The following is a 26,500-nucleotide window of genomic DNA, read 5'->3' as shown; positions in this document are numbered from 1 at the left end:
CCCTGCCCTTCCCTTTCCTTCCCTTCTTTTCCTTTCCTTTCCTTCCCTATCCTTGCCCTCCCTTCCCTTCCTTTGCCTTCTTTTCCTTTTCTTCCCTTCCCTTCCCTTCCCTTCCCTTCCCTGCCCTGCCCTGCCCTGCCCTGCCCTGCCGTGCCCTGCCCTTCCCTTCCCTTCTCTTTCCTTCCCTTTCCTTTCCTTTCCTTCCTTTTCCTTCCCTTCCCTTCACTTCCCAACACCATCACCACGACCCTCAACATCCCTCCCCTCCCCTCCCTTCCATTCGTTTCTTTTCCTTTCTTTTCCTTTTCCTTCCCTTCCCATCCCTTCTCTTTCCATCCCTTCCCTTCTTTACTCTTCTCTTCCCTTCCCTTCCCTTCCCCTCCCTTCCCTAACACCATCACCATCACCACGACTCCTCATCACCCCACTAACCTCTTCCACCTTCTCTCTCCACGCCCGCAGGAGTTGGAGGACCTGGCGCTGGAGAAGGCGGCGCTGGAGGACCAATACAAGAGGTTGCTGGAGGAGAACCGAGTCTTGGCGGAGGACTTCAACCGAGAGAGAGTCTTAAGGAAGAAATACTACAACCAGGTGAGAGAGAGAGAGGGAGAGAGATTATATGGTTTTGATAGATATTTTCTCTTTCTCGTTAATTTGTACCTTCATCGTTTTTATTTTATTTTATCTATTGAGTTCATTGTCTATCTTGTTTGCTTCTTATCTTTATTTTGTTGTTTTTCCTTCTTCCCGTTTTCCTTTGTTTCATTTTTCCAGTGTCCTTTCTTCCTCCCTTTATTTTTCGCTTTTTTTTTTACTTGTTGTTTATTGATTGAATATTTTATTATATTTTCTTTCCTTCACATTTTTTTTCACTTTTCCTTAACTCCCTCTTTCTCATATCCCTTGACTCCCCATCCTTTGCCTCCTTTCCCTTTCCTTTCTTTTCCTTCTTTTCCTTTTCCCTTTCCTTACATTCAGTTTCCTTCAAGTCATATTTTTTTTCCTTATCTTCCTTTCCTTTCCCTTCCCTTCCTCTTCCTACCCTTCCCTTCCTTTTCCTACCCTTCCTTTTCATTTTCCTTCCCTTCCCTTCATTTCCCTTCCCTTCCTTTCCCTTCCCTTCCTCTTCCTACCCTTCCTTTTCATTTCTCTTCCCTTCCCTTCCCTTTCCTTTTCCTTCCCTTCCCTTTCCTTTCCCTTCCCTTCCTTTCCTTTCCCTTCCTCTTCCTCCCCTTCCTTTTCATTTCCCTTCCCTTCCCTTCATCTCCCTTCCCTTCCTTTCCTTTCCCTTCCCTTCCTTTCCTTTTCCTTCCTTTCCCTTCCCTTCCCTTCCCTTTCTTTCCCATCCCTTCCCTTCCTTTCCCTTCCCTTTCCCTCCCTGAATCCTCGTCCATATGCTTTCCTTTTTACCTCCACAATCTCTCATCCCATCCCTCCTTTTCCCTCCTTTCTTCCGTCTTTCCCTCCACCCTGTCTTTAACCGTCCCTTGTTTCTCTTACCTTTACGTCACTTCCTCCTCCTCCTCGTCCTCCTCCTCCGTGACTTCTCCCTTGAGTGGTCACGGGAAGGGCAGCGGGTCTTGCTTCCCCTCGGTTATTTTCTCTTCCTTTCACAGCACACGCCCTGCACTTGCCTCGGTGGTGGTGGTGGTGGTGGTGGTGTGGTGGTGGTGGTGAGAACGCCTCCACACACACATACCACCTCTATATCATCAACAGCATCCCCGCTACTTACAATCATCATAGCAGTACACACACCATCCTGCCATTAATTCACCACCATCTCCCGTAGAATCGCATCCGCTACCACCATCATCACCACCACGGCACTATCTCTACAACAACAGTAAACTTAACCACGTCATATACCATACCATACCACAAGAACCACACCACACCACACCAGAATATTCACATCAATAGTAGTAATAATAATAACATTGTCACCCCTACAACACCATCTCGCATGCACAACAACACCGCCATGCTCTGTTTTCTCTCCTTCCTTTTCCTTCCCTACTGTTCCCTTCCTTCCCCTTCCCTCCTTCCTTCCTTCCTCTCCCTTTTCTCTCCTCCACTTTCCCTTCCTACTCCATACCAACTTGTTCTTTTCCTTTACCTTTCCCTCCTTTTCCCTTCATTTCCCTCTTCTTCCCACCACCCTCCCTTCCTACCCCTTCCCTTCCCTTCATCTTCTTTCCCCTTTCCTCCTCTTCCTTCAATTCCCTTCCCTTCCTGCCGCTGTTTGTACCTCTATTTCATTCTCTTCTGTTCCTTTTTGTTTCTCTCTGTTCCCTTCCGCTCCTCTCCCCTTCCATCCTTTCCCTTTCCTTCCCTTCCCTTCCCTCCCCTCCCTTCCCTTTTCACCATAACTTCCACTCCCACCTTCCCTTCTTATATCTATTGTTACCTGTCAATTCCCACCTGTCCTTTTCCTTCCCTCTCCTCCCTTTCCTTCCCTTCCCGCCAATACTTACACCCCCACCTTCCCTTGCATCTTCTGAGTCACCTGTCAACACCCACCTGTCTCAATACCCGCAGGTGGAGGAGATGAAGGGCAAGATCAGGGTGTTCTGCCGCGTGCGTCCCGTCAGCGAGAGCGAGGCGCGGCGCGGGGGCGGAGCGGCGGAGCGAGTGGTGGGCGCCGAGGACCACTTCACCGTGAACGTGGACTCGCAGCGGGGCCACAAGACCTTCCTCTTCGACCGGGTGTTCCAGGCGCACGAGAACCAGGAGGAGGTCTTCGCGGACACCAATGTGAGGACGGGAGAGTGGTGGAGAGGGGTGAAGATGAGGAGGAGGAGGAATGGATGGAAGAGGAATAGATGTTAGGTCTGGAGTCCGAGTTAGGCGACGAAGCTGAGAAGAAGGAGGAGAAAGAGAAGAAGGAAGAGGCTATGTGTGGGGTCAGGCGAAAATGGTGGTGATAGGGGAAGAAGAGAGGAAGGAAGAGGAGAAAGAGGGGAGGCTTTCTGTGGGGTTAGACGATGATGAAGATGGCGATGGGGGAAGATGAGGAGAAGGAGGGGTGGAGAAATAGGAGGAGGAGGAGGGGGCGGGGCCATATATATGGAGTTAACCCGTCCGCTGCGATTGGCTTGGATTTGACCTTCACTGGTAGCCTGGTAACATATAGTCCCATGTCTTTCTTTGCCTCTGTGGTAGATAGTGGAGTGTTTCCCATGTGGTATTGGCGTGCTGGATATCCCCTCCCAAGGTGCAGGACTTTACATTTTTCTTCATTGAATTGTAGCAGCCACTTTTTGTTCCATTCCTGTAGCTTGGTGAGGTCTTCTGGTAGGAAATCCGCAGTCAAGGGGTTAAGCAAAGGAACTACCTACCCTACCTGCTTCCTTCCTTCTTCACCTCTCATCAACCTCTTCCTTTCCTCCCCTCAGGCGCTCATCCAGTCCACGCTCGACGGCTTCAACGTGACCATCATGGCTTACGGACAGACGGGCTCCGGCAAGACCTACACCATGATCGGCACGGAGGACCAGCCGGGCATCGCTCCTCGGGCCTTCCAGCGGCTCTTCCAGCTGGTCGAGGCGGGGCGCTCCAGGCACAGCGTCCAGGCGTCCACTTTCATGATGGAGCTGTACAACGACAAGCTGATAGACCTGCTCAGGCCCCCAGGCAGCTCGGAGGTGAGGGAGGGCGGGGTTGAGTGAAGGGGGGAGGGAGGGAGGGGGAGAGAAGAGAAGAGATGCGAAGAGAAGCGGAGAGAAGGGAAGAGAATAGGGTAGGATAGGAGATAGGAGGAGAGGAGAGAAAAAAAGAGAAGAGAGAGAGAGAGAGAGAGAGAGAGAGAGAGAGAGAGAGAGAGAGAGAGAGAGAGAGAGAGAAGAGGGACGAATACGGGAAGCAGTAAGGATGAAGAAAAGAAGGAATTAATAAGAAAAACGTGGGATGGATAGTCAAGGATAAGTATAAAGAAGGTTAGCGGCGGTGAGTTTCAAGGTGGTACAGGAAAATAGTGGAGTGGAGAAACGGAATGTGATGATAATAGTGATGATGATGGTGATGAGGGTGATGATGGTGGTGATGGTGGTGGTGAGAGCTGCAGCCTTCCACATACTGAATATCATCTTTTCACTTCACGTTTTCAGCGGTAATTACGTCTGTTTTTGCTATTTTTACAGCGATAACGGAGGAGAGAGAGAGAGAGAGAGAGAGAGAGAGAGAGAGAGAGAGAGAGAGAGAGAGATACACACACAACTCAGAGGAAAGAAAGGAGAGAGAGAGGAAAAGAGACCAATCCAGAAACACACACACACACACACACACACACACACACACACACACACACACACACACACACACACACACACACACACACACACACACACACACACACACACACACACACACACACAGACGCGGATACAAAGGCTAACCTTCCCTCACCCCCTCTCCCTCCTCACCCCCTCACCCTCCTATCCCCTCGTGCCGCAGAATGAGAAGCTGGACATCAAGAAGGACAAGAAGGGTAGCGTCCACGTGCAGGGAGCCACCGTGCGTAACGTGGCCTCGGCGGGGGATCTCACGCGAGCCTTCCAGGACGGCCTCACCAACCGCCACACTGCAGCCACGAAGATGAACGTCGAGAGCTCGCGTTCTCACCTCCTCATCGTCGTCTGCCTCACCATCACCTCCAAGCAGACCGGCGCCGTGCTCAAGGGAAAGGTACATGTATGCACAGGCGCTAGTGGATCCGGCAGTCAGGCAGTTAGGTTGTTATTTAATCAGGAACCAAGAGGAGACTATATTCATCCAGTCACTTAATCAATCCGTCTCTCAGTCAGTCATTTAGTTAATCAGTCTTTTTTCCGTTCACCCATTAAGCCAGTAACTCATTTAATCCGTCAGTCCGTCAATCAGTCAGTCAGTAATCCTTCAATCCATTTATCCAGTGACTCATTAAATCCATCATCCATATCATTCAGTTAGTTAATCAGTCAGTAATTCTTTCCCCTTCAGCCCTCCCTCCCCTGCACTCACTCCCTCATCTGCACTCACTCCCTCACTCCCCCTCGACAGCTGACCCTCGTGGACCTGGCGGGCAGCGAGCGGGTCAGCAAGAGCGGAGCCACGGCCGACCAGCTGCGCGAGGCCAACTCCATCAACAAGTCTCTATCGGCGCTCGGGGATGTGGTCTCGGCGCTCTCCTCGGAGTCCTCCTTCGTCCCCTACAGGTGGGCCTTCAGTAGTAGTAGTAGTAGTTAGTAGTAGTAGTAGTTGTTTTGTTGTAGATGTTGCTGTAGTGGCGGTAAAGGTGATTGGTGTTGTTTTGTTGTTGTAGTAATAGTAGTAGTAGTAGTAGTAGTAGTAGTAGTAGTAGTAGTAGTTGGAGGAGGAGTGGATGAGAAAGAGAAAGAGAAGAAGGAGAAGCATTAGTTAACTTAGTAGCAATAGTCGTTGTTGGTAGTAATAGTAGTAGCAGTAGTAGTAGTAGTAGTAGTAGAAGTTGTTGGTGTTGTCGATGATATCCTTGTAGTCGAACAGCCAAATCTATAACACGTCTTCGTTCTTCGCCTCCCTCAGGAACAGCAAACTGACGATGCTGCTGCAGGACAGTCTGGGCGGCAACTCCAAGACGCTCGTGTTCGTCAACGTGTCGCCGGTCGCCCACAACGCCGACGAGACGCTGGTGTCCCTCATGTGCGTCCGCTGTGCCTCTATTTTGTGTTGCCGGTGTAGTGGGTTGTAGCTGTACTGTGAAGCAAGCCAGTTAGTCAGTCAGCCAGTTAGTCAGTCAGTCAAGCATGTTATCGTACGTAGCTCCCAGTTAGTCAGTCGTCAGTCAGTCAAGCATGTTATCGTACGTAGCTTCCAGTTAGTCAGTCAGTTTGTCAGCCAGCTAGTCAGTCGTCAATCAGTCAAGCATGTTATCGTAGCTCCTAGACTTACCTTGCCACTCTTTTCCTCTCCACTCGGTTACTTTTTAAGCCAGTGGATTAAAATTTGTCTGTGAATGAGTTAAAGACGTATTAAAGTCATTATAGTCTTCTGATTAATTTTAAACTGTAATTATAACGTAGAAAGTGGAATGAAAGTAGCAGTGTATATTTTTTTGTTTTAATTCTCAGTATTTGTTTCACTGATTGTTAAGTTGTTTCATGTCATTACTCTCTATCTTTGCGAGCTTGCTTAACCCAGTAGCTGCGGGGATCACATTTCTTAAAGGCCCTTCCCTCTAAGCGAGAATAATGGGGAAAAATCATCACTTACGTCAACCATTTCATAATATATATCAACGCATTTGTGATCAGTTTATGCATCATCTATTTTGGGGGGTTTATATCATGGCACAAATTTGGCCCGTCGCTGCTACCGGGTTAATGTATCAGCGCCCCGCCTGACTCCGCCTCCCTTGCAGGTACGCCTCGAGAATCAAGCAGATCACCAACAGCGTCAGCAGGAACTCAGACAACAAGGAGATCTCGAGACTCAAGTCGGTGAGTGGCGAATGTGGCGATAAAGAGATAGATAAAGAGGGTAAAGAGATAACGAGATGGATAAATGTAGTGACTATGGAGTGGATTTTAGTTACTCTTGATGTAGTCCTCGCCCTTGAGTCAGTGTTCATATAGTGAGTGGTGTTTTCCCCTTTCGTAGATCATCAACAAGCTGAGGAAGGGCGAGGACCTGGACGACGAGATCACTTGAAACAGGCCCAAGAGGGGAGGATGTCTGCCCGTGGCCGTGTCCTCTGGCGGCTCGTCGGGCAGCCTCAGGAGTCGCTTCGCGGGCTGCAGACTCTGGCAGCGGCAGTAGAGCGGAAGACGCCATCCAGACACGACCGTTTTGCCCTCAGACGAGACTAATTTGGTGGTATTTAAAATGCGAATAGCTTGTATAGACATCACTTCACCGGTCTGTGAGTAAGAAACGTTTAGACACGGACTTTTAAGCCATTATGAGGCTGCTTATTTTTCACGGTTAAGTAGACAGATTAAAGAAAAACAAACTTATAAATAACTCATCAGTCTGCTCCTAAAAACAATACCAGAGATGTCATAAAACGATTAATCAGTTTTATTTAATGCCCCAAGTGTCTTGTCACTCCCCTCTTGAAAGAATATAAGTCGTTGAAATGAAGAAATACACAAGAAATGCTGTCCCAGAGTATTGAAGCCATGCAGTGAAAGGGATGAAAGAGTGAAGATGCTAGTTAACTCCTGCATTAATAAGTTGGACAGCATAGGGATGAACCTGAGTAGAAGGTCTTGGTGAAGAGGAGTATATATAGTGAGGGTAACAGTACCCATCTTATCTGTGAGCTGTTAAATAGTTCCTGGCGAGTGTTTGGTGAGCTCGGGAGGAAAGATTTTGTCCAGTATCTCACAACTGTTCTGAGCACCTTCGAAACCTCCCCCGAAAAGAGTATGTTTGATTATCTTTTTCTTTATTTGCTTGTGAGAAGTAAAAAAAGTTCCTGGCGAGTGTTTGGTGAGCTCGGGAGGAAAGATCATGTCCAGTATCTCACAGCTGTTCTGAGCACCTTCGAAACCTCCCCCGAGAAGAGTATGTTTGATTATCTTTTTATTTATTTGCTTGTGAGAAGTAAAAAAGTTCCTGGTGAGTATTTGGTGTGCTCACGAGGGAGAGTGATGTTCGACGCCTCACAGCCTGCACTGAAGACACCCCCCCCCACCCACCCCTCCCCCGACTCCCCACGATCAACCCGTCCCGTCCCCACCCACAGCCCCGACACTGCACCCTGGATCCCTCTTCCCTACCCTTCCCCTCCTCTCCTCTCTTTTTTTCCTCCCATTCCTTCTCCTATCCATCACATGCTTTTTTCTCACCCCATCCCCTCTCTTTCCCTCCCCTCTCCTCTCTACCCCATCCCCTTTCCTCCTCCACCCCTCTCCTCTCCTCCCCACTTCATTCAAACTCCTCCCTTTCCCCTCCCCCCCTCCCCTCCCCTCCCCTCAGAGGTGTTAAGTGAAGGAAGTTCGATATTCAAGATCTCAGAGTTCTCAAAAGATCTCAAGAAAATGCAAGGAGGCGAGGAAGGAGCCCGCATGTGATTCTGTATATACCTGTGTGTGTGTGTGTGTGTGTGTGTGTGTGTGTGTGTGTGTGTGTGTGTGTGTGTGTGTGTGTGTGTGTGTGTGTGTGTAAATTAACGTACTATTAGTCTGTTAAACCACCCAGTCCAATACGATAATGTTTTGTTATTTATGATTTTATGTTATTATTTTTTTTGGAAGTCTAGTACAAAGATATACCTTACCATATATGTATAGTAAAACTTGTGTGTGTGTATATATATAGAAGTATGGTGAAGTACTTTTAATAAATTGACTCCTAAAACATTGAAAGCTGTGTAGAATTTACCTGAAAATACCCTAAAACGAAGAATCCCAAGAAAAGATTCGTCAGAAAACGACTCAGAGGATTTGAATAAGAGGCGAAGTGATGGTTGAAAAAAATATCCTTAAGCAAAAATCGAAGTGCCCCATTAAAAGGTTTATCCGCGTTACTTTAGTACATGTCCAGTAACTGCATTGATGGATGAGAGGTGAAGCGATGAGACTAAGGGCCGCTGTCAGTCACTTTGTTAGTTTTGATCGTTACCACTGGCGGCGATCGACGCTATAACTGTCACCGTTGCCAGATTATCGTACTCAGAGCCTCGTATTTACCGGTTTCTAAGCCATAGCTATTGCCAAAAAACACCAATAATTAACCATTTTAACGATAACTATATATGAAGACAGTTATTGGGGTCGAGGAGGCAGTTTTTGGGTCGGAAATCGGGAAACATAGGAAGCTGAGCACGACAATCTGGCAACGTTGATAACTGTCCACGTGAAACTGGCCTATGGGGTAGTGGCGGCTGCAGAGGAAGGGAGAGCTGTTGAGAATGTGTGGTAAGGTGCGGGGCTATGCTAACCCCGCAGCCGCCACTACCCCATCGGCCGGTTTTACGTGGAAATACTATAGCGGCGATAACAGCCATTGGTAACGATCAAAACAAACATACGTGACTGTGAAAGCGGCCCTAAAAAAGCCCTAATTCTCAGACACTTCCGCTTCTCGCATCAACTACTTCCAAAGGCCGAAGAGGAGATCAAACTGGCTGTCATGAATGTGTATTTAGGTTTATGGTACAGAAGAATCGTCAAACTACCACCACGGTCATAAAACTACCCATGGAAATGCCTGAAACTCCTGCGAATGCCTTGTAAAACGTCTGCTTGGGCTCCGAAAGGTATAATTATGTTCCTAATACGCATACTTGAAAATATAGATCGGGTAACAGCAGAAATGAGGGCGTCTATATATATATGAGGGCTAACTGACAACCAGGACGTGAGTTGCCCGTGGCCTCTTTTGTTCCCCATAATATCAGAGTAATGGTCTAATGGAGGTCAGTCGCAGGATCGCCAGCTGAGAGAAGACACCTACGACGAGGGATGGTCACGGGGAATCGAACCTCCTTCCTCTCGGGTTGCCTGTTTATACCACGTGCCCTGGCGCCGGTGATGAGCCTTACTGTGAGGTGAGTAGGTACTGTCCGCTTTGTGTATTTGTCCATCAGTCTGCTTGTTATATGTAATGGGCAGTTTATTTCGGTAGGGAACTGATATATGTAACCTTTGTAATAACTGGGTGGTGGACTTGTGTATTTTATTTTGTGGGATTTATCTTACCTTCGCTACAGTAAAAAGGAAGGAGAGGAAACGAGGTAACAAGTGGGAAGTAGGGAAGGATGAGGAGAGAAAACGAGGTAGTGAATGAAGAAAAGGAGGAGGAGGAGTAGGAGGAGGGAGTTTAATTAGCGGAACAAACAAGGTAGCGATAAGAGAATGAGGGAAGGAGACAACGGAATAGAGAAAGAGAAGGGAAGGAGGAGCGATAAGGAGAGAAAACGAGGTAACGGAAAAGGAAGAAGGAAGGGGAGGGTAAGAAGAGGAAACGAGAAAAGGTTACGAGTGGGGAAGAGAATTAAAAAGGCAAGGGATAGGGAGAAGGTGGGATGATCAGACGAGGAAACTAGGCAACGAGTAGGGAGGAGGAGGGAGGCAAGGCAAGGGGGTAGAGAAAGGAGGGAGGGGGAAGACGAAACTAGGTAATGATAGGAGAGTAGGGAAGGAGGAAAGGGGGTGGGGGAAGGAGGAAGGTGAGGAGGGAGGGTAAGGCAAACAGGTGTCTCATTTTCTCAGCTGCCAGCACACCGTTCACAGGTATGAGCCAATCGTGTTGCATATTTGAGGTTTTATTTTGTAAGGGGGCCAAGTTAAGGTAAGGTTGGGAACACAGGGAACATACCGACCCTTGAGAATGTGGTTGTCAGGGGAAATAGAAAACCAGATGGAGGTGAGACAGAGTACGTTAATATTTAAGTGTACATTATGCCTTTTGACTCGTGAGCAGGCGCCCTTAGCACTCTGGTGTAGTCAATTACTTATTTTCAAAGTCACCCTCTAATCTGGTTAACAGCTACCACCTAAACACAATCGGGTATCTATTATTGATGCTTGTGTTATATACCTAGGCAAGAGCAAACCAGTCACGTGAGTAGTGCTTTGCAGGGTCGAACCAACACGAGACTTGGTGGAGCGACCCTGCGAAGCGCTACTGGCTGGTTAGTTCGCCCGTGTCTGCGTATTAATATAATCTCAGAACCTCCATACTCATTTGCTTGCTTATACTTGTGTGAATTTGTATACTTATGATTGGTTCACCATATGTAGATCTTAAGCATAGTGTTGTGCTGGAAGCTTCCCCCGGCGACCATAGGCCTCTAGAAGGCTCCCGGAGAAACGAGCAAAGGGGCGGAGAGCAAGGCGAGCCGTCCGCGCCCCACGGGGCGCGGCCAGGCGCCAGGCGGGAAGTGTTGCCAACTCGCATATATTTTTGCTACATGTTCTTGTATGATCTGAAATATACTGTAATATTCTAGACTGTACTGTTCTGGATATATATAGGAGAAGAGGGCGAGAGAGGGCCAGTCCCAGTCATAGTAAGCTAGTGGTAAGTGAAGAGTCCGAGTGAAGTGTACTACTAAAGAAGAATATTAAACTACAGAAGCTGTGCAAAGTGTTTACATATCTCCCTCCCACGGAGTCTCCTGACGGCGACACGGAACCCACGTAACACGTCCGGCATAACACTGGTGTCAGGAGTGTAGGCATTTGTTTTTCGCCATGGAGACTCGTTCCCAAGCTGCCCAGAGGGACGACATGTTGACTGAACTTTTGGAAGCCTTGAGACTACAGGGGGAGAAACAAGAAAGAGCACTCCAAGAACTCAAAGAACAACAAGAAAGAGCACACCAAGAACTCAAAGAACAACAAGAAAGAGCACAGCAACAACAAGAAAGAGCACAGCAACAACAAGAAGGAACACTCCAAGAACTCAAAGAACAGCTAGAAGATCGCTTCACAGGATTACAGCTACAGCTTAAAGCAGTACAAGATGGAAGTGAGTCAGTGCGAAGAGAAATGACTGATGTAACCACGAACTTGGGACAACGCCTGATAGAAGTGGAGAAAGAACACACAAATCTTCAACAAGACATGGAGGTGGTACGGAGACGACACAAAGAAATATTAGAAGTGCAGGGAAAGGTGAACCGTACTGAACAGGCAGTTTGTGACGTAAGTGACAGAGTGAAGGCCCTTGAAGACTGCTTGGCTGGAAACGGACAGCCAGTGCCTGCAGGGGCTAGTTGTACCCAAGATGCTTCTCCTACGCAAGTCCGGGGTAGTTTGAGCCCTGTTTCGCCTGAGTTTATCCCCGCAAGAAGTTCCGCCAGCCCCATGGGTCTGCTGGGTTCGCCTGTTAGAAAGAAGCCTCAGGAGTTTGATGGCAAGGTCTCCTGGGAGGCTTACCGCGCTCAGTTTGAGCTGTTGGCAGCTCGGAACGGATGGGATGACCAAGAGTGCGCGGTACAGCTGGCCACTAGCCTGAAAGGGGCGGCGCTGGAGGTCCTTGCTCAGCTCGACAATGCGACAAAGGGCAGCTACAGCGGCTGGCACAGGCGCTGGAGCAACGATATGGGACCAAGCACCAGAACGAGCTCTTCAGGGTTAGGTTCAGAACCCGCAACAGGAGGCGCGGCGAGTCTCTTCAGGAACTCGCTCAGGACCTTGAGAGCATGGCGCACAAGGCATACCCAGGTGCCACCCCTGACCTGCTGACGGTTTTGCTGCGTGATCAATTCATCGATGCCTTGGACAGCCCTCAGCTGAAGATACAAGTGAACCAAGCTAAGCCAACATCAATGCAGGAAGCTCTGGCACGTGCCATGGAGTTTGAGTCCTTTGTTAGGTCTAGCTTGTCAAGCTTCAGGGACGACTCGACTTCTGGCTTTAGGGCACGAAAGGGCGCTGTCAGCGACACAGACAGGTTCCAAGGAAAGTGCTGGTACTGCGAGAAGGTTGGGCACAAGGAGAACGAATGCTATAAGAGGAAGAAGGAATATGAAGGTGCCGCTAAGAAGAAGCCCAGGGAAGGACCCAAGTGCTGGACCTGTGGAGAAAAGGGGCACTGGAAGAATGAGTGTCGGAAAAATGTGCCCCCAACGAGGTACCACGGTCCGGGAAACTACACCTGGAACAACTACAGACACCCAGCAGCCGACGAAAACGCAAGGGACGTCCAGGACCGAGAGGAGGTCGACGACGACGTAGGCCTCCTGGCCCTTTCAGCCGAGGGAGATAACCTCCCGGCTTCGGCAGATGTTCCAGGGACACCCCAAGAAGCGGACGACGACGAGGCGCACCAAGAGACAGACGCGCAGGAGGCAACGAACAGAAGACAGAGACAACGCAGGCGTCCACAGCGATACGACGATTATTATGTTTTTGATTAATTCTCTTATGTTTGTACATAGTTAAGTGTGTGATCGGGACGATCACAATTAAGAGGGGGGGATAGTGTTGTGCTGGAAGCTTCCCCCGGCGACCATAGGCCTCTAGAAGGCCCCACGGGGCGCGGCCAGGCGCCAGGCGGGAAGTGTTGCCAACTCGCATATATTTTTGCTACATGTTCTTGTATGATCTGAAATATACTGTAATATTCTAGACTGTACTGTTCTGGATATATATAGGAGAAGAGGGCGAGAGAGAGTCCAGTCCCAGTCATAGTAAGCTAGTGGTAAGTGAAGAGTCCGAGTGAAGTGTACTACTAAAGAAGAATATTAAACTACAGAAGCTGTGCAAAGTGTTTACATATCTCCCTCCCACGGAGTCTCCTGACGGCGACACGGAACCCACGTAACACGTCCGGCATAACAATAATTACATGCATTAATACTTGTTGTTGTTTTTTTATAGAATGCGGAGTGGAAGTTCTGGAAATGAATGGACTGGCACATCACTGGAGTTTCGAGAGGACAAGCAGGAGCAGGGTAGTGCCGCCCCCATGACAAGCTAAGCAAGCCCACGGGGAGCAGAAGGAAGAAGCGAGTACTTATTTTGATTCCTGTGGTTCATCGTTACTGCATCTTCATGTTCAATGGGTAACCTAACTTAAGTACTTGATTGTTTAGTGAGCTTCTATTGCCATACTTAGTTAATCTCTTTCACTTCTTGTTAAGTGTGAGGTTTCTTGATAGACTAAGGCTTAGTTATAGTGTTCCTGTCCATTACTTTCCATGCCGGTAATACCTACTTTTGCACGAGTCCTCGGGTCCTTAACAGCTGTGCGTACTGTTTTGAAGCGTAACTTTCTATAATGGTTAGTTGGCCGTTCATTTTCCATATCCTGTAGCCGACTTTAATTAAATGATATATTAAAGTTTTAAAGTCCAGTTTGTCAGTGAGATAATAGGTCAGTTTGATAGCTATTGTAAATACTTCAGTTGATCTTTTACAAAAGTTGACCCCCCCATAGCTGTGCTGTTTTGTTTCTAAGAGTTAATATCACCTAGAATAGTTTTGGTAGTTGTAATGCCCTCAACACCAGAATCCATATAAAACTCAGCCTCCTGAATTTGCCCATTGAAATATCAGTCCAGAAACTTTTCTCAATGTACTTTTCATTGATGATATTCAGTGTACAAAATTTAGTCATCTCCCTCTAGTGAAACCTTGTTCATTGCTTACACTTGTAGGTTATTTTAATCTTCATTAAATCCTTCCATCATACCTGGACGTCCAGCTGTAAGGTATTTTAGGTATAATAAACACAATGGCAGTTTTTTATTTGAAACTTGTTTTCATACAACAGGTCTGCCATGTGAGGACCCTGAAATTTAGTCATAGGCTTTCACCTCCAAATTGGATTTAGGTGGTCAGTGTAAATGAGGCACTCACCATTAATAGGGGTACAGACCACCCCAGTCAGATACTTTTTCCATAGAAATTGCACGTTTCAGATCCAGTCCACCCTGTTGGAGGGAATGTATCTAGGGTGTCAGTATGGTTTTTAAAAGGTGGACAAAGGCAAGTTGAAGAATTATGACAGCAGAGTCACTGAGCCACATTCATTCATTAAGTGGGGGTTGGGGGCATCATGATCATGAAAAAAATTCTTGCTCCTTAATTATCACAGCCAACGTCTGTACACAGCAAAAAAATAAAACCCTACTTGGAATGAATGAATGAGAAATTGTGTAAGTTTGTGGTGTCAGTGTAGATGGGATGGGGGTCAGTGGTCATCAGAAAGGTTGGGGAGTGCAATGCTCATTACATCAATCCCATTCAATCCATTTTCCTACATCAAAGTTTCATCAAAGATTAAACCATGACTTCAATATTAAAATACACATTGAAAATCTTATGCAATTATCACAAACTGTTTAGAGAGCATGTAGCGACCATTTTAAACTTTATTCTCGGAAGTTATGGTGGTTTGAATTTTTGTCACTTTGTGCTGTAACTTTTAAAATGAGGTGGTCTTGTATTGTGGGCTGTTTAGGAAAATTTACTTACCTCATAAGGGTTTAATTCTGTTAGTGAACTGGAGGGGCTGGACTGTGTAGTTTTGTACAAAGTTAACAAATTTCATCATTCTAGAATGTGCTGTACCAGTCCAGCATTTATTTGGTTGATGGCTGAGAAGCTACATGAAGACCATTTGCTCCTTGGAGACGGCAGGCAGCCACAAGTGGAAGGCAAGTGTCCTTGCATGATATAATAAAACATACCAGTACTAGTCAGCATAACCAATGTAATGCTTTATTATATAATAAAACATACCAGTACTAGTCAGCATAACCAATGTAATGCTTTATTATGAATTTGTAAAGTTAATTTTAAGAGTATTAAAACAAAGAGCAAGATTTCAATCAGTATTTTTACATTAGAGATTTTACAATAGCTTTGAAAAAATCCCGTAATTTAACCGGGGATTGAACCCTGGTCTTCTGTGTAGAAGTCTGGGCAACAAACCACTGAGCCACTGATGAGCTAAAAGGTCACAGCACCAGAGACCACCTCTGTGGCGCTACACCTGATGCCCCACCCGCACACTGTGGGCACGAGAGAAAAGTGACCTCGCTCACGCTCCTGGGAGCTGGAGATGCTTTTTCAACAGATAATGGCACATAGTGTATTTATAGATTTTGACTGCATTATTGCGGCTTCTCTAATGTATAAATAGACTGTGCCGTTGCAGGTTGATTAACTCTCTACCTGCCAGACGTGAGTGAGGTCACCTTTCCCTCATGCCCACATGCAGGGCTGGGATGTCAGGCATTGTGCTGCAGGAGTGGCCTCTGATGTGGTAACCTTTTAGCTCACCAGTGGCTCTGCTGGTTTGCTGCCTTGACTTTCACTCTGAAGGTCCAGGTTCAGTTCACTGCACTCTGTGGTATTAACATTACAGGAATCTGTGAGGAATGTAGCCAGTCACTGATGTCCCTCATGTGCTGTACTGCTGGGTGACTGAGGTGCATTGTGACAAATAATGAAGTGTTTGTAACTACAATATTTTTTTCAGATTGCGTTCTCTTCAAATGCTACATCTCTGGAGACTGCCCTGCTACTGCAACACCTTGTGCAAAATGATCTCTGCTGCATGGTTTCATGTGGTGCCCTGTCATGTGTGAGAGCCTTGTTGGCTGACTAGTTGTCAGTAAATAAGCAGCTTTTAATGTAAGAGTCAGACTCCACCTCTTTGAAGTTTTGCTTTTGCTTTTTTTTTTTTTTTTTTTTTTTTAATTTTATAAATCCCATAAACAGAATGGTAGTTCTCTGGAGACTCTTCAAGGTATTGGCATAGTAACAATAAAGGGTTGGTTTGAAAAGCATCGGCTGTTATTTTAGCATGATACTGTTGGTTCCAAAAATCTCTGATAATATAATATTGTGCTCAAATACTAAGGCACTAGTGGTAGTGACTCCCTGCAGTGGGACATAAAGTGCAGTAGAAAAGACAAGATCTTTAACACTCCGTGACAAATTCAGCTGGAAATCTTAATGTGAACAGTTTATTCATATTCTCCCTGATATCTATCCAAGACAATTTTATTAACTTGAAAACTATTCAAATCTTAGAAGTTTGTCTCCTGAACAGGACTCAAAGTGTGCATGCATTGTAAAGAATTAAGCAAAATAATACCATCTTGAATCAACATGACAACTCATGAGAGATGAACTCCATAGACTTTCTTCTGCCTGATTACTCTCACTCCTTGATGTGAACTGCAGGAGATCTAGCAGTATGCTTGGTATAGATTCTGCCTGGAAGAGACAAGTGGTTTAGACACTGAAGGTTCCTACGCTAACACTGCCACTTCTGAGGAGGATGGGGTGGCTAGGTAAAAACCTTTTGACTGAGAAGAAATCTTAAAAACTCTCAGCATTTGTTTCACTATATAGTTCATCTGTTGCTGGTTCTCATTATAATCACAGGAATTATTAACAGTGTAGGAGATACAAGGCATGGATCACAGTATGGGGACAGACATGGCGGCAGGCACTGTTCCCTCTTTTTGATTTATATAAGTTGCATTTTACACCCTATACATATAAAGAGAAGATATAGCAAAAAAGGGCTAGGGTGACATTCTTCATAATAGGAAAATATAACAGAATAAACATTAGGGAAGTTAGTAAGGTTAGAAAGGAAGGACAAAATGCAGACTTTACAAAGGCGTCTTAAGAGATGGAAGTTGGTTCAGCTGGGAAACAGTAAGTCCTTAGAGGAAGGTCGAAATAGTTGACTGTACAAAGAGATCTCAGAATTAGGAGGTCTTGTCTCCTGAGATAATTTGTTTCATAAAGTTAGTTACTGTATATACTTGTAGTAGAAGCTGATCATCCAAGACTGTAATATGTTTGTTAGGAATAGATTTACCCCCTAGAAAAGTAGCAGTAAGAATCCCCTAAAATGCTGCATCCATATGTAACAGAAAACCCCCTGAACTAGTCCAAGAAAAAAATCACTAAAGAAATTCACCTCTTTAGCCGAGTACACAGCAAGTAAGGAAAGAGTTACGTCCAGGAAGGATACAACACCTGACTGTACAAAGAGATCCTGCTTCCCCTGATGGTGTTGACCGTGCCTCCAGCCTCACCTGTGAAGACGAAAGGTGTGACGTGGAAGTGTCATCTTCATCTGGGGCAGCAAGTGGAGAGGTGTTGTCGTCGCCCTCAAACGCCCACCAGGACCGCATGCTGCTGGGAGAAGTTTTCCTGTAGTTCTCGTGGTGCTGGACCAAAGGGTCTGTGTGGTCTGCATATGTCTTATTTAAAAATAAGCTTGATTGCCACTTCCTTCAACTTGATATTCACTAAAGTAAAAAGGCAGTCTTGCTGGCATCAAATTTAATGTGATTTCATGGACAGACCACCTGAGGAAGCTTAAGTATATAAACAAATAAACTCAAACTGCACCAAATTTTCTTCAGTAATGTTGTAACACAAGGAGAGAATTAACTCCCACCTTCAAGAGCTCCAGTGCTTTGCAACTAATTCATTTACAAACTTGACCACCACTTCCTCCGTCTTGATATTCACTCGGGCAGAAACCCAAAGTTTTGGTGGCCATTTATTGAAGTTTATTTTAGGTGTAAGGACAGACCACTTAGGACCATAGTGTGTGTTATCTGAACGTACATGTAAATCTGTGAATTAAAATTCTAAATTAAACCTCCCAGAAGCCTTCTAAAACTCTAGCCTTCAGCTTACCAAGGCTTGCCCTTGCACATTCATGCATTCTACCTCACTCCTCTACATGCTCTGTTTATTCATCCTCCCATGCTCTCCAGGTGACCAAACCAACTAAGTAATGTACTCAGGCTCCTCCAAAGATGATGAATACAGTCTACCTCTCATATGGAAAGAAGGTTTACTTCCTGTTGTGTAGGGCTATTAACTCAAGGAAATTTACTACTCTACAAGTTCATTATAGTTCAAGAGGAATAAGCTAACCTGCTGACACAATACAAGCATAAGAAGGATGTGCATGCATGTGTGGCCTACCTCAGCCTTGACATTGGCAAGAGCAGAGATGATGGATACATAAATCTGGATGCCCCGCAGGAAGACCTTCTCACTGATGAATTCATTGTGGTCGTGCAGGAGACGCGGTGTGTTGTTCATTGGGGAAAATCCAAGAGCCGGGATGCCAAGCTACACCAAACCAGACAATGAGAATTTGAAGCACAGCACTATTGGATATCTACGTGCATACATGGCAAAGCAGCACGAAAGTAATGTATTTCTCATGTATTTACTTATATCTAGGTATTAGAACTGTATTTTTATATAATGAACTTGAGAGAAGCCAAATCCTTTCCATTTTACTCTGAAAATTATAAATGGAATTGTCTTTTATGCAATAACTTCATGGCTTGATCTGAAAGCTTAGCAAGGTCTATTACTGGCGGCTGCTTGAATCAACACATCAGCCCCAAGCACTTGCTGTGATGACTGTTCCTCACCTCTCTCAGGAATCTGCTGTCGGTACAGGCTGGAAAAATTTCCTTATGGATGGTTATTTTTCTGAAAATAAAACAAAAAATCAAATACAAATTAATCTTTTACATACTATTTCCTTGTTTTTTACTAATTAACTGAAATAAACTGATACCCATGTAAAGAAAGGACGTACTAAAAGCAATATAAAAATGATAAGTGGAGCAAAAGATTACATGGAGGGCAATAAAGCAACAAAGGGGATGTCACTGTCTTCCACCCTTCCTGGGACTGTGCTATATGTGCCACACAGCTGGTGGAGGGTCATAGTGGTGGAGGGCACAATGGTTTAAATCCATTACGTGCCCCCAGGCAGGCATACCCCATGTCCAGGTGTTAGACTCACCCACCACTGCACACAAGAATACCGTGTCTAGATCTAAGGTTCAGGCTATTTTACAATCAATTCTTTCCTTACAAGAAAATAACACTAATTGTTCCTTCTAGTAATGTCAGAAGCATTTCACACTTACTCCTTCTTGCAGGCTTGAGAGAAGGCATCCCACCAGGGACTCTGCCCGTCCTCCACACACGTCATGTTTGTGGCTGTGGCCTGAACACCAAAAGATATAGACATTTGCAAGCAACAATTTAAAGCAAGGGAAGTTCCAAACTCCGGTATAATTTTACTTCATTTAAGTAATATACAAAACATACTGACACTACTTAATGACAAATAACGGTTCTCCACATTTGTCCCTGTTTACTTTGTCGCAAATATATATGAAAAACTATCAATCAATCAATCTGTGGGGGCATACACAGGGGGGTGCATTGCCTCACCCACCCTATGATGCCAAGCCTGGGGAGAATAAACATATATACAGTAAATCATCCCAAAACTGAAAGGCAGCACAAAATCAGGTCTCTTGCATCAACACCCTTGTTACAGTGGGAATGAGATATCAAAAGATAATACAAAAATGGTAGATACAACTTTGAGAAAACAAATTTTATAGGTTTGGTAATTACTTTTTAATCTGGTAGCAGCGACGGGCCAAATTTGTGGCTTTACCCTGTAGCAGCGATGGGCCAAATTTGTGCCATGATATAAACCCCCCAAAATAGATGATACATAATCTGATCACAAATGCTTTGAAATATATTATGAAATGGTTTGTGTGAGGGGTGATTTTTTCTTATTTTTCTCGCTTGGAGGGACCATTAAGAAACATGATCCCCGCTGCTATCGGGTTAAGAGGATTTGAGAAAATTTAGAGAGACAGGAGTGGGAAATTGTTCTAAATCTTTATAACATGGGTGTGGAAGTGTAGAAAAAGAATGTCACTTACCGAATCTACAATCTCCAAGACCACGCCCTCTCCTGCATCTCGGCACCAACCCCGTAACATGTTTTCAAATTCAACCACATCCACCGTTGGCGGAATGCGAATATCAAATCCCACGGACAGCTGCGCAGGCACCACATTGAACTGGACACCTCCCTGGGGCAAGCAATAACAGGCATCACAATCAACAGCTGCATTATTAAGTCGTTATAGTATTTTGGAAGACTGACATTTTGTTCAGTCATTAAAAAAAATTAAAAAAATAAAATAAAAATAAATGGGGGGAATCTGGAGCTGCCTTGTGTAAGCCATTAGGTCTCTTGCAGCCTCCCTATGTTCTTATGAAAATCTTGAGGGCATTGACTCAGTAAGCACTTTAAAACCTTAGCTAACCTTTGTCTTATAGCTGGCTGGCACCTACTCTACTGGTATTAATGGAAAGGGGAAAGCAAACTAGGACAGAAGGTTGGAATATCTGACATGAACAGTTTAGGAGTGAGAGAACTGGAATATTTGACTTGGGAGGAAGGTTTGGAGTGAGAGAACTGGAATATTTGACTTGGGAGGAAGGTTAGGAGTGAGAGGACTGGAATATGCAAAGGAGAGTATAGAAGGAAATGGAGATTGCTCTGCCACAACAATACTAATGACAGCAACAAGCAGGCATCAAACTGAAAGTATGAATTCAAAATATAAAATGCTGATAGGTGCCTTATTTAAATGGGCAAATGTAAACATACACTTTTCAATGAGCTTAGAATTACGGGGTAGGAGCAAAGAACCAAAAGAATAAAATGTTAAAAAACTAACATGAGTTCTAACGTAAGTAAAAAATCTTGTAAGAGGCAGCATTTCTCAACAGAGGACATGTTAAGACATAACCCTTCCTTAAAAGGTTTGTTGCATAAGGAAGAAATCAGTTTTGTTTAAGAAAACTAAGTTAATGCAGGAGGAGTCCCTCACCTCCAGCATGGTAAGGTTGAGGGTGGTGACATGCCCGAGGGGGAGGTCTGGGTTGTCCTTCATTCTACGCTCCTCCTTGTCCCGGAAGGAGAGGAAGGAGTTGATCACCCTGAGGAGCTTCTCCCCCGCGGTGTTGGGCAGGAACTGTGACCCGTGACCTGGCTGTCCGCTGCACCTCACATACACATCTGGAGTGGGTGCACATCAAAACACTACAATCCAGTGGTGTTCCCCCAGCCATCCCACACCACTCCATCTAAGGTTTGCCAACTCATATGTACAGACCAGCACAAGTAGTATTCATCAATATAAAAATCTTTGGAATATTGAGTTGAGGCATGAAATTGCTACATTAGGGTGGATACACAAACTCATATTATTTAAACTTGCCCTGTTTGGTATGTTTGATATGTAACCTATTGGATATTCTCTGCAATACCAAGTCTACAAAAAAGCCTAAAACCACACTGAGTCTTCCCTCTATTCTGCCTTGTGGAGGGAAGAATCAAGAGGATCATGATGAATTGATCAATGCTACTTAAAATATAATTATGCACACTGTTCTTAATTATGTGACAGGCTATGCAACTCTAACTGGCATGAGAAACACGTACACCAGGAGTGCCTTTCACCGTAAAACACCAAGAAGTTCTCCGAGGTGCTGGCGTACCCTTCGTCCAGAGCAAAGCCAACGTTCATCTTCTTGAAGTAATCCATCTTTAGAAGCGCTTGAGTACCTTTGCCATCAGTTTCCTCATCTGGAAGGATATGTTTGTTTTGATAACTTTACTCATTCGTAGGCCTCCCATTGGTCTTAGTAAAATACTGCTAAAAGATCACTAACTTTACATGCAACAATATTAGCATCCATATACATACAAGGTGTTTCAGTACATATGGTCATGACACACAATGTTCCTTTTTCATATCTGTGGCTTGCCAGGGTAACCACTTCCAACCCCAGCCATCACTTTAACCACCTGGCACAAAAGTTAAATGGATGGTCCTGAGGAATGTTTGTCCATCCTTCTTGAGCTGCTTCAGTGCCTCCAAGTACTGCATGGCCACACTCTTCATGTCCTGAGTGCCCCGGCCATAGATGTTCCCTTCCTCGTCCTTGTGGGCACTGAATGGCTCATGTTTCCAGTGCTCCTGTGAATAACCCAACATATATTTAGTGACAATCCCGTGCTCTCACTTGTTAATTAAATTAGTTGGCTACTGTTGTATTAGATATTAGAATTATTAACTCACTCTCCCACCATTTTTCCACTCATATCAATATATAATTACTGACTACCCATCAGTGACCCCATTCCTCATAAGGATAAGTGAAGAGTCAAAAAAAGTCATGTGCCTGTTCTGAGGTGCTCTGGGCAATAGATAATGGAGGTGCCCCAAGCCCTACCCTCAACCCCCTGTGTCATAGGAGCCTTGTCCCTTCCAGCTGCCCCTCACAAGTCACAGCATGCAGTGGAATACAAAAGCATGTATCAAATCCCCAGGTCTCATAACTCACATTTTTACCACGCTGCTTCGCTTTATTGATGTAACCAACCACTCACTCCCAAACTCTGAACTTATTACAAAGTATGGCTGCAGTAACTGAGCAATGCTTTACTACCCATTCCAGATTCCAGTTCCAGACATGATTACTCATAATACTCCTCCTGTCATAGTACTGTCATAATACTCCTCACCTGACTCACCATCAACACAAATAATCTCTGCTGAGTGCTGAATCTGTCTATAGTAATTATATGATTTCACATAAACTAGATACTACAAAGCAAGCAATCATGGGAAGTATTGCAGCCCATCCTTCAAGCTATTGACAAGCTTGATATTCAATAGAATACATGGGAACAATTCTCAAAGGCAAAACTGAAATGAATTACTCAAGCTGCCATTTTCTGTCTACAAAATGTTATGAAAAAATTGTATGAAAAGCAAAGCGCCAACTTGAGTATAAAACAATTAACGAAGAGCAAGACCTACTGGGAAGACCGGCACAACATCTGTGTGAGAGTTGAGGAGGAGTGAAGGCAGCGCGGGGTCCTGGCCCTCCAAAGTCATGATGACAATGGGCCTCCCCGGCACACACTCCAACACCTGCACCTTGGCCCCCAGCTCCCTGCCCTGACGCTCCAGGAACTCAGTACAAGTTGCTGTTATCAAGGAAAACAGTACTTAAAAATTGGATCAAATTCTACATTGAATTTCATGTTCAATGATTTATTTCACCACATCATAATTTACATTTAAATAAAACATGCACATGATCCTGCTTTGTGTGCCTGTGCTTGAACCACTGATGGGAAGCCGAGTATTCAGAGCAAGAATGTCATTTGCTAAATCTGACTTTGACAGTTGTCATTTCCAGTGTTCATATTTATACCCTCATGAAGAAAATAGCATTTATTTAAATTAATTTTCCAATAATTTATAATAAGTCAATGTGTCATGCAACCTTGGCAAATGACAAAGGAGGCGGCTAATTGCTGGCTGCCAGCCACCCTACAGAAAACATGAGGGAGGGTAAAGTTTGGAGCATATGCTATAGCTGCGCATGGCCTCGGTGCTCATCTCCGCTGCATTGGCCCTTGGGCCTGTGGTGGGATAGAGCCCATCACCCCAGGACACAGGGCCAGTGTGACATCCGGATTACCACAGTTTACCTTCCCCAGGTTTCCCCAGGTACTCATTTATCAACCAGCATGAAGGGGAGGATGAACAGTTGGGTGAGCTGCACACCGATCGACTGCCTGAGCTGGGATTCGAACCCAGGCCTGCGGAGCTTACTGCTCCTGCAATAGAATGGAAATGTCCCAATTGAGATTTAACAACCATTAAGCCTTGCCATGCACACTGATGCTGCCCATATCATTGGCATCATAAAAAAAGTCCTGAAGCACATCAAAGACTTCAGGCTTCTTGACTTCAATGGTTGCAAACTGATGAAGTATATAGGTCACACATGCACCCCAAAACTGCCCCAAAATATCTGATCATGAATCTACAAACCACCATCTACACACCGGTGCCCTATTTAGGGAGAGGGAAGGAAAAAGGGAAAGACTGCCTATGCATTTAATTTTACTACTAATACTATTGTTGCTGCTGCTGCTACTCAATAATATGAGAAGGGGGCAGCCATGGGAATATCTTCAACCCGGTAGCAGCGACGGGCCAAATTTGTGGCTTTACCATGTAGCAGAGACGGGCCAAATTTGTGGCTTTACCATGTAGCAGCGACGGGCCAAATTTGTGGCTTTACCATGTAGCAGCGACGGGCCAAATTTGTGGCTTTACCATGTAGCAGCGACGGGCCAAATTTGTGGCTTTACCATGTAGCAGAGACGGGCCAAATTTGTGGCTTTACCATGTAGCAGAGACGGGGCGAAATTTGTGCCATGATACAGACCCCCCAAATTGATGATACATAATCTGATTGCAAATGCTTTGATATATATATTATGAAATGGTTTGTGTGAGGGGTGTTTTTTCTCATTTTTCTCGCTTGGATGGACCATTTAGAAACATGATCCCCGCTGCTACCGGGTTAACTTGCTCACCATAATCTGGGTTTGGTTGGACTGTTCTGATCCTGATGTACTCTCTGAAGTTGGTGACTGCAGGGTGCTCGTCCTCAGTCATGGCTAGTCGTACTGTGGGAACAAAAAAGAAAGTAAAGAGTTAAAGATTGAATGATCAACAATAATATATGACAATAATATGCTGTGGCCTGTCAGATAGGATTTGTTAAAGACACATGCAAGAGAGTGAGTAAACCTTGATGGGAGTGGAGGAATTGGTGATATAGGAGGCTGAATTAGCAATGCAGATGGCTGAGGAAAAACAAAACAAAAAAAAAACATGAAAGTGAAGTTAAGAGGAATATCAGAACACAATAGTTACATGTCATTAATACACGACTAACTGGTCACTGAAAATATAACCAAATAAACAACAATGCATATCAGTTACTGGGGAGAGGCAGGTTAGGGTCCCTCTCTACAGTGTGTTCAGGGTCACACTGGAGTGGTTATATTATGGCTCCTCTTTGGGCTATATTGTATTCATGGTAACGGTCACACCCTCCCACCCACAATATTCATAGTAAACGACAGACACGTACTAGCTATACTGTGTTCACGGTCACACTCACACCCATCCACTCAGGACACTCACCCTTGTATCGGGCTTGTGGGGTCACGTACGTCAAGGTGACCTCCACGCACTATGAAATGCGATGTATACAAAACTGAGACGGTAAACACTGACGGACGACATTCATACAAGGTGGCGTGATCTATCTGTCGTGGTTTTTTCCATTGACAATTGTATGCCTAATTCGTGGTGATATTAAATAATAATAATAATACATTGATATCCTACTATATCACTGATCGGTCACCTACCAGTGATCGCGACCTCGCGATATACAAAAATCTAAATAGCAGTCTAGTTACCATTAATATACATAGTGGGAGTTTGTCAAGCAGACTGCCTATGATACAAGTACAATAAAACACTGGCTATGTAAGAACACGCACTCTCATAACACAGTAAACGACACATACATACTATATACTGTGTTCAGGGTCACACTCACACCCATCCACTCGATCAGGACACTCACTCTCATAACACAGTAAACGACACATACATACTATATACTGTGTTCAGGGTCACACTCACACCCATCCACTCGATCAGGACACTCACTCTCATAACACAGTAAACGACACACACATACTATATACTGTATTCACGGTCACACTCACACCCATCCACTCGATCAGGACACTCACTCTCATAACACTGTAAACGACACATACATAATATACTGTGTTCACGGTCAGATTCACACCCACCCCACTCAGGACACACTCTCTAATAACACAGTAAACGACACATACTCTTCTCGGTTTCATGACATGACTAGATTGTTCGTGAATACATCAGTGAGATACGGAATTGGCGTGGAAAGCGCCTGCTGGGCTCGCTGGGGAAGGGTCGTATTTTAAAACATCTCGTCGCCCAAGCACTGATATTTGACAAGGCTTTCGCATGAGTTTTGGGCATTTCCAGGGATAGTTTAATGGCCCTGGTGGTAGTTTGATCTTTCTTCTGTACCATGAACCTGAAATACCACTCATGAGAATCTGACTTGATTTCCTTTTATGACCTTAAGAAATTGTTTGTGAGGGCCGAAAGCGTCTAAAAATACGGACCTGGTACACCTGCCCCTCCTGAGGCTCACCAGGTTAAGTGAACCGACAACACGAAATAACATAGTCCCCGTCCTGAGCTGTTACTTGAGTCAGGCATTGAACACAACCATTTTCTTTTAACTCGGAT

The 26,500-nt window shown here is 45.1% G+C and overlaps 2 protein-coding genes and 1 long non-coding RNA gene across 17 annotated transcripts in view; 2 read left to right on the top strand and 1 right to left on the bottom strand.

Moving 5' to 3' along the window:
* Positions 1-7,520, top strand: part of LOC126992868 (uncharacterized) — a 113,550-nt gene extending 106,030 nt beyond the window's left edge. For both annotated transcript variants that reach the window (XM_050851686.1, XM_050851687.1), the window contains 8 exons: positions 463-591; positions 2,542-2,757; positions 3,399-3,647; positions 4,456-4,686; positions 5,041-5,195; positions 5,545-5,661; positions 6,380-6,458; positions 6,619-7,520. In XM_050851686.1, coding sequence (XP_050707643.1) covers positions 463-591; positions 2,542-2,757; positions 3,399-3,647; positions 4,456-4,686; positions 5,041-5,195; positions 5,545-5,661; positions 6,380-6,458; positions 6,619-6,669 — 1,227 coding nt within the window. In that variant the 3' untranslated portion in view covers positions 6,670-7,520. The remainder of the gene's footprint in view (positions 1-462; positions 592-2,541; positions 2,758-3,398; positions 3,648-4,455; positions 4,687-5,040; positions 5,196-5,544; positions 5,662-6,379; positions 6,459-6,618) is intronic.
* Positions 7,521-9,352: 1,832 nt separating this feature from the next.
* Positions 9,353-15,081, top strand: LOC126992877 (uncharacterized). 4 transcript variants are annotated; one of them, XR_007747147.1, is made up of 3 exons: positions 9,353-9,514; positions 13,296-13,427; positions 14,979-15,081. It is a non-coding gene; the product is annotated as an uncharacterized LOC126992877 (long non-coding RNA). The 4 variants fall into 4 exon arrangements; XR_007747149.1 differs by having other exon boundaries at positions 9,504-9,522; XR_007747148.1 differs by lacking the exon at positions 9,353-9,514 and adding an exon at positions 10,125-10,199.
* A 1,017-nt stretch (positions 15,082-16,098) lies between these two features.
* The window catches only part of LOC126992876 (aminoacylase-1-like), a 55,614-nt gene continuing 45,212 nt past the window's right edge, over positions 16,099-26,500 (bottom strand). Inside the window, exons 1-13 of one of the 11 annotated variants that reach the window (XM_050851700.1) lie at positions 25,328-25,429; positions 24,712-24,804; positions 23,815-23,943; positions 23,135-23,304; positions 22,117-22,288; positions 21,751-21,894; positions 21,137-21,324; positions 20,177-20,329; positions 19,358-19,437; positions 18,851-18,911; positions 18,390-18,539; positions 17,483-17,585; positions 16,099-16,646 (exon numbers count right to left, since the gene is read on the bottom strand). In XM_050851700.1, the coding sequence (XP_050707657.1) occupies positions 17,559-17,585; positions 18,390-18,539; positions 18,851-18,911; positions 19,358-19,437; positions 20,177-20,329; positions 21,137-21,324; positions 21,751-21,894; positions 22,117-22,288; positions 23,135-23,304; positions 23,815-23,943; positions 24,712-24,793 (1,356 nt within the window). In that variant the 5' untranslated portion in view covers positions 24,794-24,804; positions 25,328-25,429 and the 3' untranslated portion in view covers positions 16,099-16,646; positions 17,483-17,558. Of the gene's footprint in view, positions 16,647-17,482; positions 17,586-18,389; positions 18,540-18,850; positions 18,912-19,353; positions 19,438-20,176; positions 20,330-21,136; positions 21,325-21,750; positions 21,895-22,116; positions 22,289-23,134; positions 23,305-23,814; positions 23,944-24,711; positions 24,805-25,123; positions 25,145-25,274; positions 25,430-26,500 lie in introns of those variants that run through there. The other 10 variants (XM_050851699.1, XM_050851697.1, XM_050851701.1 and 7 more) reach the window with 10 other exon arrangements.

The sequence above is a fragment of the Eriocheir sinensis genome, unplaced genomic scaffold (assembly GCF_024679095.1).
Source record: "Eriocheir sinensis breed Jianghai 21 unplaced genomic scaffold, ASM2467909v1 Scaffold511, whole genome shotgun sequence".
NCBI lineage: Eukaryota > Metazoa > Arthropoda > Malacostraca > Decapoda > Varunidae > Eriocheir > Eriocheir sinensis.
This window is presented reverse-complemented; position numbering and strand designations above follow the sequence as displayed.